The sequence below is a fragment of the Poecile atricapillus genome, chromosome 4 (assembly GCF_030490865.1).
Source record: "Poecile atricapillus isolate bPoeAtr1 chromosome 4, bPoeAtr1.hap1, whole genome shotgun sequence".
NCBI lineage: Eukaryota > Metazoa > Chordata > Aves > Passeriformes > Paridae > Poecile > Poecile atricapillus.
Window position 1 is genome coordinate 64,203,888 of NC_081252.1, and position 12,941 is coordinate 64,216,828.

The window sequence follows — 12,941 nt, forward strand, 5'->3', positions numbered from 1 at the left end:
CAGTTATTTAAGAGACCAAGAGCTGTAGCTCTGGGAATAAGTAAGAAAGAAACATTTTATCAACTGAATAAGCAAACATTATTATTACTAACAGATGCCATTGTCCATTTACCGTGGCCTGATATGTATGAATGGGAAAGCTGAAGAGTCTGGAATCTGTAATGAGCTCTGGACAAACAAGCTCATTGTTATCTCCAGTCCTAATGAGAAAAGGCCACCTCCCCCAAAGACCAACTCCATCTAGCTGCTTACAGCAACCAAGAAACTCTTGAAACCACAGAACTGCCACTGCCTTGAGTGCTCCATCTTTTTCTCCCTCTCTGACCTAGAGTCCTTGAAAGGTTACTGCAAAATAAAATGAGTGAAATCCTGAGCAGAGCTGAGTAGCTGCAATGTTGGGAGACACCATAAGATCTCCACAGAAGGTGAATGTATACACTTGAAGAAACACATGCAGGTGTTCCACACAGCTCAGCACTGACCCTCCAGGGAGTATACCACCACTGCACATTTCTCCCAGTGCCACTCAGACCAGCTGGGATTCAACCTCAGCAACTCTTGAAGTGTTGGGAGACAAGAAAAGAGAGGACAGATCGCAGCAATGAAAAGCATTCAGAGCAATACCTGGCTGTCGGACATTTGGTAGAGATCTTTGTACGCCATGTAGACTTGAAAAGAGTTCACACCTGTTCCAAGACAAAATTCAAAGGTGTTGCCATGTAAGCGTATTCTTAAATTGTATTTGAACAAAAACTTCAGGAAAAGTAAGTAATAGAGTATGTCTGGACTAGGCTTTTCACTAGTGATTGCCAAAAATCAAGCATGGCTTCACCACTGCATTACAGCTGCTAGGACTAGAAGGCTGGATGCCCTCTTCTCTGGGGAAATTTTTTGGATGCTGTGGGTAGCCTGTGTTTATCCCCAGAGTAACCCAGCCACCACTGCAAAGAGGATTGCTTGTAGCCAAATCACAAACAAGCAATGGCGACTAAAGCAAGCATGTAAAGTTTCTGCAATTTAAAAAAACTCATGTAAGGTTCTGTGAATCAGTGTTTTTCTTTTTAGGCTTCCTTAGCTAATCAAGAAAATATTTCATCTTGATCTAAACTGTGCGTTTTGGTAGATAAAACTTCTGGTTAGGTTCCCCCAAAGTGGTGAGGAGGTGTAGGATATGTGTATTTGAATGTGCATACAGACTTGCTTTTTCTTGACCTTACACTCCAAAGTGCTAAGCTTAATTGATAGTAGACACTGGGAAGGAACGGAAACAAAGCCTGAAACCAGTTTTATAAGCAGCTCACCACATCTCTCCTGCCTTCCAAAGATGGAATGATTTCTGCTGGCAATCATAAAAAGCCAGGAGAAACAACAGTTTCAAATTTTGGAAATCCAGAAGAAATGCTAGTGTTGAGTGTCAATTGTCAAAACCCCCCTGTATTCAAATCCCCAAATGTGTTGCTATTTATTTAAAGGATTTGGTTATTTACACAGCTTTGTATTCTTACAGAATGAGACTTAAAAATGTCTTCTGTTCATAATCTCTGTACATATGAATTCATATTAGTGTATATATTTCTCTTACTCTTTAGTCTACTGGCAAGATCCCCAGTTTGGTCCAAGGACCAGTATCATAGTTTTCTAGTTTAAAAAAAAAGTAAATTCTAAGCTACTTAAGCTGTGTATGTTACAATTCAAAATGGCTGTGATGAAAACTGTGCTTCCTGGGGCAAGAAGAAAAAGAAAGAGATCTGTTCATGTTATTCATGTCTACACAAAATTAATAAAGCTCTCTGATGAAGATATAACTCCTTCATGAGTCTAGAATGAGCAAACACATCCTAAGGCAGAGGGCGTGACTGCTCACACACACACACACAAAGAATTTATTTACAATTACAGGACTAAAATACCCCAGGATACATGCAAGATTTTTGAAATGATCCCTGGTATTATGTCTTCCTGCTAAGTCCAGGCAGCTCAGAGAGAAACACAAAGCAGGAGCTGGCCTCTCCTTGATTTCATGCTGAGCAAATCCAGCCTGAAAGGTAGAACCCTATCAGCCTGTAAGCCCATCCTTTCTTCCTATTTTCCTGTTTATCATCTTCTCAGAAAACACATTATAGCCTCTACTAACTGTAATCCCTCCATCTATTCCTCATTACAATTTCAAAGTACTCACTATGTTCTTATTTTAAAGCCTAAGCTTGGCTGGGCCTTCCCTGAGGCCAGTGCTTGCAGCCTCATGTCCTGAGCCCCATGTCCCTCTGCCTGCTCAGAGCAGCACCCAGCACACCCACCTGACCTGCCTTAGAGCAAAGCTCAATTTTCTCCCCTCTAACCCACCCCACGTGTCAGATGTCACCCAGGAGCCACTTTCTGTGGGGGTGCCATGCACACACAGAGCAAGGAGCACAGGCCTGCTCCAAGCCATGCCGACCGGCCTCAGTGATGGCACGGGACTGAGCCTTGCACACATTTCTGTGAGCCAAGAGCTGGGTTACCTATGGCTCTCCCTCATCCACCAGGCTCTAGCCAAAGGTAATTCACTTCATCACAGTCCTGCAGGAGGTAAGGCAGATTCCTCTGAGCTCTGTGGGCAGAAGTGACTGACACAAGAATACTTATTTTCATCCTTTCTCTTTTATTGCCTGGGTATCTTCTTAGGCCTTCTCACCTTGATAAAATGACTGAGTTTTGCTCTCACTCTATTTAATGTTCTCCCTGAAATTAATGGGAGCAGAAGGGATCCCAGTAGGGATCCCATAGGATCTTGAGCCTGCTCCTTACCACAGTGCAGAAGCAGAATTCTCCCATGTAAACACCCATCCACACCCTCAGCTGCCACCAGGTACACACACAGTGGAAGAGCATGTCAGGGGCTGCCTTTACAGCTAACAGGAGAGATGGTGTGAACAATCCTGCCTTGCAAAGAGAGCACCTATACCAGATACCAAAATAAATAACACAGATTTACATATACAGGTATCCAAGATTAGACTCCTCGCTCTGGCCTGGTTTCTTGACCTACTCATTGGAATTATGCAGCTTTTCAAAAGCCCTGGTCCGTGGCCTATTGACCTTAATGCTTAACATCTGTTACACACTATATTCTTGTTAACGTCCTACTTGCTCTCACACTAGGGGTACTCAACAGAATCCTCTCCAGATTTTAGGCAGGAATACAGCTTTTTTTGAACAGTGACAAAATCAAACGAACCAGTGACATCCCTACCAGCAATTTCAGGCTCTTGCTCCTTTGCATATACTGAAGAAGCTCAATCCCAAAATAGCTGCTGAAATGCTACAAGCCTGAATGTTTATCATCAATATTTGGCTCTACAAATTCTTCAGGCCCTTCCAAAGCCCGTGTCTCTTTAAATTAGCTTTGTATTTATTTAAAAGTGATTAATTGTTCAATTACACCTCATGACAAGGCACCTCAACAGCCACTCAGTGAGCTCCCCTGTTACTCATGCTGATTGCATTAGGCACATGTAGCACTGAAACACAATGAGCTGAGCCCTGTCACTCAGCTAACTCACCCACAATCAGCCAAGAACCAATTCAATCCAGATTCCCAGCTGATGAAAACCAGGGTCACTCCACTGACATCAAGTCTATTTGCACCAGCTGGCTTAAATGTTTCCAATTATCAGGAAATATTACCCATTAATTTGAAAGCCCTTGCCGTGCTGAATTATTTCCTATTGTGCTTGTGCATTCATACTCGCCCTTACCTTGTGTCTCCTAACACGTGAGAGTAACTCACACTGCCTGCCTGAGACATATATGAGAACAAAGGTGACCTCCTCATGCTCTCACCACTGAACAGGCCACCAAGGCTCCATCATAAATCTCACTTCAGGAACCAATGAACAGATTTCTGCTTCCCCTGATGACTCAGAGGCAGGTCAGATTTATATAGAAAACTCACATTTCAATAGTTGGAGAAAACTATTAAACTATCTGTCTGCACCAGGCTTTTAATGTAAACCCTTGGGCAAATTTGGGAACACTGAGCCATCTGTGGTACAGGAGCTCTGGGAAATAATATCCAACCTTTGGAACAAGGCACGGTATTTTTGTCTGAGAGTACAGTCAGCTAATGCACAACAGCAGCTTCATGTTAATGCTGACAGGAGGGAAACAGCACAGATTTAGCACAACCTGTGTTGACAGATGTCATCACCTTGTAAAAATCACCTATACTAGAGACCTATGTAAGAGCAGCTGCATTTTCTCCAATCATGTGCAGCCTTGCTGACGGAAGTGTTCTGTTGCCTAAAATCTGGTTATACAGCGCATGTACTGTTAGCATCCTGTGACATGGAATAAACTCCCCCAGGTGACTGCACTTTCCTGGCGTCCCAGAAAACAGCTGATAGTACATTTCTCTATAAAGAAAACCTTTCACATCTAAGTCAACACTAGCTCTACACAACAAAGGATGCTGCATTTACATATCACTTAGGTTTCCCAACAGAAGAGTCATTCTGATTTGTCCATGGAAACCACATGCCATTTCAGAAAATATTTCCTAATTAATATCCATACATACATTTTCAAGGAAAGTAGAAAATGAAAAATATGTGAAAATATATGATTCTGAAAAGAAAATACATGCTGTCAGTCAAAACTTCAAGGAACAAGATCTAAACTAGGATCTTCTGAAGGCTAGATCCTATTGCCCACACAGAGGTATCTGGTGCCACAAAGATGCCCTCCATATATGAGACTGCCACATTGAGCCTGCATGTGTGGAAATGCATTTAGGAGAGATTTCATCTGTGCTATTCTGAATTGGTAGCTGGAGTCCAGGTAGGGTTACCTATAGCATCTGACATGGTAATAGGTGGGTTAATTGAACACAGTCACACCCATAGAAGTGTCTTAGATTCCTAAATAAGTGACCTTTATTTTGAAAGTGTTGAAACAAGGTATCTTCTACTAACTTCAGGGAAAGCCACTACAGAGAAGCACTTGAGAAAGTCAGGGCATTTTTCATTAGGTACCTAACTGTGCCTTTACCTATGTAATGTATGAGCCTATTTCCATATATACAAACAAGCAAGCATAAAGTGATACATTCCTTTATGACTATGTAAGCATCTTAATCTTCCAAGTCTATACTAGAGAAAATCATATATATACATATGCACGAAGTTTTAGGTCTATTTTACACAGCAGAAAGTGAAAATACAAGTTCTAGGTAGTGAAGAACCTTGGCCAGCATAACCAGCGCCTATGCATTCATTAAAATACTTCAAAATTTCACCTCCTTATGATATTTCATTAAAATAAATAAAAAAAATGCTACTACATTTCACTCACTAACCTTTGTCTTGCACAAGTACTTCCAGCTCTTCTCGAATCCCATCATACCAGCTGGTGATGTCCACATGGAGAGCATAATCACAACAGGATTTGGTATCAGCTGCCTCATGCCACTTCTCAAAGGAGGTCAGTAAACTAGATCCAGGTTCTGGAAGCACATGATCAACTGAAAAAGAGATTGAGTGTCTGTTGGCAGGACAGTATGCATACTGTTCAGATTTCCCCAAAGTGAGCAGTCTTACAGCATCTCAGCCAAAACAGCAGCCTTGGAGGCAGTCTGTGAGCTGACTGTACCTCTGGGGTGTCAGCCAGGTCCTGCTGCCCCAGGTGCAGAAGACTTTGTGAAGTCTATACTAAAGATAAGTCTGGCAACCTACTTGGTGCAGCATCAATAGACACACAAAGGGAGAGCCAAACACCTCACAGTTTGGGAAACATTTGTCTTTCCCCTTACTGCTTTATAAGAGACCATAGGTTCTGGACTTCACTGTATTTCTTGTCAGATGTGTCCATTTCCCTCTACCTCACAGTAAGCACAGTACTTAACCAGTGCCTCATAGGCACTGAACTGGCCCACTCTGCCCTACCAATACATCAGTGCAGATGTTCAATGTTTTCTCGGCAGCCAAAACTGGGAATACAGCCAAAGGTTTGAATGGGGGTGACGCTGTGCACAAACACTCAGTCACACTACAGGGTACATTGAATGCCCTGCCTCTGCCCTGCCTCAAGGCTTTCTGCCTGTAATGGTGCCACACCATCCACTGACATAAAGACATGACTACTTACACACAGGTACCTGTCTCCGCAGGGCTAGGTCAAAAGTCAGTATGAAAACAAATCAAGATGGGCTTACCAGTGCCATTTGCAAGTCTAACTCTGCACAGGAATACTCAACTGAAAAACACAGACTGACAAAAACTATTAGCAAAAGGAATGAACAGCAGTGCATTCTGTGCCTATGGCCAAAGAGTCTTTCAGCTGATGCTTGCTGCTGAACATGGGTAACAGATAACACCAAAAAAAATTCCACTGGGAAGCTCCTCTCCACAAAGAAGCTAAGACAATTTATGGCACCTGAAAAATTGCCTTACAACATCTAGCCAAAGTCAAGTCACGGTCAGAAGGAAAGAGATAAATCTTGTCCCACCATCTGTAGATAGAAGAAGGGTCTTTAACAACTAGAAACACTCCTTTCTTTCACCAACAAAGATGTTCCTCTAGGACATCTCAGGTAAGGGCTTCCTCAATTCCTCCTGCCAAATCGTCATAAATAAGCATCTTGTTATTTCCAAAGCCCTTGAAATGGCAATAGGTGGGAACAGATCTTTGTCAGATTTTCTGCACCATATACTTACAGCACTTCCCACACTGTTTTCCAAAAATCCCAAGAGTATCCCTCAGTGCTTGTTCTGTATTTCAGGGGAAAAGCCAAGAGACAATTCCCCACGCTGGTGTTTTGTTCTGAGGGTAGGTTTATTTTCAGGCTAACCCTGGGTAACAATGATGAATGGATCTCAAACATAGTGCCCAAAATTTTGAAGATCCATTGCAGAAGATTTCAGAAAATCAGAATGAAGCCTTTGGTAGCTATCCCCACACATTCTACACAGGGTTCAGCCTGGCATGGGAAGAGATAGCACTGCTGGTACTCACTGATCATGGTGGTGCCCCCTGCTAGCGCTGCTTTTGTGCCTTGATAGAAGTCATCAACAGCAGTCATCCCTTGGTAGGGCTTTTGTAGATAAGTGTTGACATCTATTCCCCCAGGAATAACCATGCGCCCATTAGCCTCTATGGTCTTGACTCCTCCAGGGACAATCAGATTCTCTCCTATTTGCCTGGACAGCAAGGAAAGCCAGTATTACTTTATTTGAACAAGCACAGAGGACAAAGCTATTTGAGGTGTGTAGGGGAGAGGGAGCCTGGGCACATACAGAAGGAGATGGGTCCCCAAAGGCAAGGTGAAGCTCAAGCACACACTCCCTCTCTCCTGCCCAGCACAGCAGAACAAAGCACAGGAGAGCTGCCTCGCCAAACTGTGAGCTTTGTTTGCTTTGCATGGCTCTAGTGGCCAATAAAGGAGCTGTAATGCACCAACATTAAAAATTGATTATTTTTTATATGATTTCTATCTTTAAACAATTCAAATTAAGTACACTTAATGCTCTCTTGGGGGCTCCAGTTTTGTATATTAAGCTCTTAAATGAAAATAGGAAAACAGAGATCAAATATGGGAACAAGCTGGAATTGTAAATAGATGACAGAAGAAAAAGGCATATCAGAAAAATTTATAATTACTTTGTCATCATGCAATGAAAATTTATCCTTAAAAAGAAATCTAAATCACCTAAGATACAGAAGTACGTATCTAAGAAACTTAAACACATTTAATCTACCATGTCCCATTTTCTTCATCCTCCTCTTGAAGTTAAAAATCAGTGAAACACTCTGCATAACTGTGTGGAAAAATTATAATTAGATGTTGCCATCTTTTTCCCTTCAGGTCGTCAAAGCAGGATTTTTTTTCACTATTAAAAATATTAATCTGTCACCCATGCCAATATCAAACTCCAGATACTTATGATCAAAATACTTTTATTATTCATGGACTCCACTACAAATAAATTAAACTTTAACTTTTTAAGGCCACACTACATTTTTATTGTCTACTTTGCATGGTGCCAAACAGGGAGAGTTATGGGTCTGTGTGGAAGCCATATCTCTGCACTGTTACACCACAATATATTTGGGCTTAGAGGTAACCATAAGGTAGTTAAAGTTCACTTAGTTTATCTCATATTACAGACACGGAGTCCTTGTCTTAATTTTCTTTTGTCTGGATAAAATAACATTTATCCACAGCTAAATAAATACCTCAGACATCTGAGCTGATGAATCTGTTTCCCCATATTAAAATGCAACTCCCACCTACAGCTCAAAACACAGCGACTGATTAACAGCTGACTGTGAGAAGGTAGAACCAGAAGTGAATATAACTGTTCATTAAAACCAGTGGGAAAATTAAAAAACACAGGGATAATTATTCATACTGGAATCTGGCCAAACTGACAGAGTTAATAAACAGCCCCAAGAGGTCAAGAATTTGTTTCATATGCTATGCAAAAATGCCACCACCAGCAGCTTCTCTCCCCCTCATCAGCCCTGTGCTCTGGCTGGAGGGAAGCACAGCCATACCATGGGCAAATTCTCCGTAGGCATCCCAGGATGGGGTCACAGCTGCCCAGCACTGTACAAACCCAGGAGGGCTTACTCATGAGAGCTGGCACCTCCAAGTCTGGCACCTAATAGTCATCAATATGTGCAGCACTGGCAGCCTGTCATAACCTGTGTGCAGCTGCGCAGTGTGAACAACACCCTGACAAACAGGGAAGCAACCTGGATGCAAAAACCAGCAGCTGCCCAGCACATCCAATTGCACAAACAAAAGTTACAAGCAGCATCTCTGTTCTAAAATGTGCCTCACAAAGGCATATCAGAAGGCATTGAGCAGATTCAATGTCTAAATGCATAAAATAGTATAGTAATGGTGCTGCACTAATTTTTGTTAGTCAAATCTATCCCCAAGATTTTAATCAGAACAACCCTCCACCTTTGTAGAGCATTTATTGAATTGAACTGGGAAAAATTAGCTATGACCCATCTCCTTTGAGTATGTCCAAGGAGTAACTGCACTCCAAGGACTAACACACCTTCTGAGAATAATATTAATGAAAACCTCCACAAAAAAAGCAATTAATTTTTATTTTCTTCCACAATCAGTATCTACCAGTTTCCTCTTCAAGAAGACACATGTCCAAACAAAGTGAAAGTGTGCTAACTATATACACTGTTTTTTGATGATTCAATGCCTATTACTTTCAGTGTATGGTTGAGTAAAATCTTATTCAGCTGAAATCATCCATGTTGAAGTGACATCAAACCAAACAGCCTTTGTGGATGATGCTGCACTGCTACCTGTCAGAAACCTGTCTCATCTCTTGTCCTGGCATCGAGATTAAGGCTGGGAGAAGTCTGAACTTCACTGGTGCTCAACGTTATTTTTATTCCAACTAAGTAGAACAGAGAGTAGGAGATAATGTGACAGGATTCCTGAATCGCTCACTCATTAATGCAAAGTGTATGTAAGAATGGGGTTCCATTACTTGTGGGTAAAAAAATACAACAGTGCAGATAACTGCATTCTAGACACTGTACAAATGACTGAGCTGGTTTCCTAATGTCAGCAACCAGAAAACTCAGACCCACAGAATGCTGATGCTGTCTGCCATTTTCAGTTGAACAAGTTGGTAAATTCCATTGTACATGAGCTGATTAAAGCACAACAGAAACAGCAAGCTTCAGCTCTTCCTAAGCTTCATCCAAGGAAGCTGAAAACCTCCCCCAGAACTCTATGGCCTTGCTTCTGCGGTTATCAAGCCCAGACCTCTTTTAGGCATCTGAGGTTCCCTCTAACTTTCCCAGCTCTGGAGACCATGTCCCCAGTCCCTCACCCTGCCATTTGTTTGTTCCTCTGGCCCAGAGGGATCCAACCCTTCCCCTTGGCAGGGATGGAGCAGAGTACAGCAAGCACCAGACCATGACCTGTCACTTGGCACAGGGCTCACTTCCTCATGTGATAACAGAGGCAGGAGAGATGTAGGCAAAATATATTATTTATATGCCAATTTAAATTACCAAATATTTAAAATACTATTTAGATACTGGAGAACTGCCTCTCATCTGCCATCCGAGTGTGAAGGGCTTAAGTTTCAGGTAGGAAAAATCCACATGCACCACTGTTCCTTGTACTTAGGGAGCCAGTTTGAGCACTGAGTGGCAGGAAGAAACATCTTCCATCCTGCAAACTATAGCTGATCTTCAGACACACTCAAGGTTACCTCTGTTTTCCTCTCTGCAGAATGATCTGCAGTAAAAACATTAAAAGACCCAAATATTTTCATTAGGCTGCAAGAGAAACCCAACCCTCTCTTTGCCAATCAGTTTTCATTTCAGAGTGAGAAAAATAACGCAGATCTTTTACAGTGCAGTTAAACCAGGACACTATTGCCTATTCTGGGCTGAGTGGTTTGGTGTCTGCTCCATTCTGTACTAGAATTCTGTATTATCAGCAGGATCTGCAGCTGGAAAGTTATAGTATCAATTGAAATGTGGATGACGGAGGTCCAGCTCCAAACAAGCTTGAGCCACATTTAACAATGATGTTAAATATTCAGACACAATGGGCAGTTCCACCTGAAGAAACAGAGATCAAACAAACCCAGAGCGTTCTTAGATTGCAAAATATATCATATTAACACAGTAAGGACCCAACCCCATCTTACAGCAGGCTGCCCTCACAAATTATTTCAGAGCAGGACTTCTTGCACAGTTTACAAAGAATAATCTTGGGTCCTCTAAATCTAGGGAGCCAGGCATAATTCAGGGTGCTAAATGGAGAACTTGTCTCCTTGGGCAAAGATAAATGCCTCTTAAAAATTAATATCGTGCCTGTCTGTTCATTATTAATCCTAATTGGCTTGGGCAGCTGAGATACTTCCTGGAGATAAGGATCCACACATGGATTTCAGAGGGAGTCTATGTACTTAACAAGGGCAGGTGAAAGCTTGGCATTGCTAACCTGCCAGCTAACTACCATTGCATTTCTGGAATCAAAGCCAAAAATTCACAGCAGTTTCAGGTTCTCAGCATCTCATGCATTTAGTTGTTTAAATAGTTCTGATGCTTACAAGTGTTACTAGAAGATTTGCATCTGAACTAACAAAACCACAGAAAATCTCAACAAAAACACCCATCAAAGAGCACAACTTGGTTAGCTGTTGCTTTTAAAATAGATAAATGTTCAAAATTTTGTATCCTCTCCACTTTTGCCATTTCGTTAATGCAACTAACACTACAAATGGAAAGGCAGAACGAAGTATTAAAAAGAAAACTACACGGTCCATGGGTGAAAGTATTCAGATTTTTTTCTGTTATAACCTGAATCATAATAACGTAAGTAGCCAGATATATAAAGAATTGGACTTTTAATCTGATGTTAAATTCTTAAAGAGCTCTGAAAACAAGTAGGCAATTAATTATTTACCAGATAACCATAATTATATTTCTTTGCATCAAATTGTAGCCTCTTGAGACCAAGCTTCTTAGGTCACTAGTGAAAATGTTTAGCAGTCATGAAAAAGGCTTTGATCCTTGTGTACTTCAGAGTGCTCATACACACTATGTAACTTTGCAAACCTTAGAGACCCTCATCTCCACTAAGCCAAGACAGGACTAGCAGAGCACATGGACATCTCTGTTACAGTTTCCCAGGCTATCAGTAACACATATTTCAAGTTTTTCACCTAACAAATACTTCCCCAGTTTGAGTATTTTATAGCCTGATAAATCAGGACTTTCTTTCTAAATGTGTGACAATGCATAACAACATTCTAGGAACAGAACATGCCGGGGTTCAGCATTAACCAACAGACAACTGAGAAGCAGCAGGTCCTTGTTTGCACCATACAACATGGCATATTTCAGATTTCTGTGCCCTACAATCCTTAAGAGCATGGCTGCAATTGAACTGACTAGGTATAGGGAAAAAAAGCTGTAGAGAGCCTTCTGCCATTCATCGACTCAAAATATTTACACTGTTGTTACCATTACTTCTTTTCTTGAGAGTGTCTACTTGCCTTAACTATTTCAGAAGAAACTGTGATTGAACTGTTCAAAAGCAAATATCTTCAATTTACCACAAAAAAAATTCTATTTATCTAATCTTAGTGAAGATAAAATGGCAGAATTTAATAATTAAACACTCCTCAACTACAGCCCCACATTTAGAGGTAACTGAGATTCTGTCCACAAAAGATACCAGCTCAGCGCTATCAAGAAATCACTATATTAGTCTATGCTAACATGCATGCAAAAAAAGCAGTATTTTATAAAACCAACTTTATAAGTCCATCTTCAAGGTATAGGTCTGCATAGAAGGAGTGGTCATCATTGATAATTCTTCCGCCTTTAATGAGCAGTCGGTCACTCTGGAGGAACAAAAAGGGAAAATATGTGTTTGTCAAAATACATAAACATAATAACATATTTATGTTAAAAATATGGTCATATTATAAAGAAAGTCATTAATATCAAGCTATACTCTATACAAAGGTGGATTCATGTGGGTACACACACAGTGGCTAGTTTCAATGACTGTTTACTCCTGACTTTTGGAACATGAGACCTCATCATCATCACAGTTCACTTTGCTCAAAGCAGAAATCGCTGCACACAGAAACACTTGAAATGCCACTACATCCCCCTTTTACCACCTCACTGCACAAGGGCCAAAAGGGGAAGAGAAGCCCCTAGAAGAAACTGCCCAATACTGCAATGGCCAAGCTGAGCTCACTTGGCACCCCTAGCACCTCTGGAAAAGTAACAAAGCTTTGAATGGGGAGGGACAAGGTCATATGAGGCTGCTTAGCCCTGCCACGTAGAAATTCCTCACTAGGGAAGCTCCTTCAACATCAGCTCAGCAGAAGCAACTCCTGTGATGCAGCCAAGGGATGCAGGCCACAGCTCGTGTCTCTGTACCGTGGTAC

The 12,941-nt window shown here is 41.4% G+C and overlaps 1 protein-coding gene across 2 annotated transcripts in view; it reads right to left on the bottom strand.

The window, feature by feature from the left end:
- The window catches only part of CRMP1 (collapsin response mediator protein 1), a 49,603-nt gene that overhangs the window by 20,500 nt on the left and 16,162 nt on the right, over positions 1 to 12,941 (bottom strand). For both annotated transcript variants that reach the window (XM_058837753.1, XM_058837754.1), the window contains exons 2-5: positions 12,295 to 12,383; positions 6,991 to 7,175; positions 5,336 to 5,500; positions 625 to 686 (exon numbers count right to left, since the gene is read on the bottom strand). In XM_058837753.1, the coding sequence (XP_058693736.1) occupies positions 625 to 686; positions 5,336 to 5,500; positions 6,991 to 7,175; positions 12,295 to 12,383 (501 nt within the window). The remainder of the gene's footprint in view (positions 1 to 624; positions 687 to 5,335; positions 5,501 to 6,990; positions 7,176 to 12,294; positions 12,384 to 12,941) is intronic.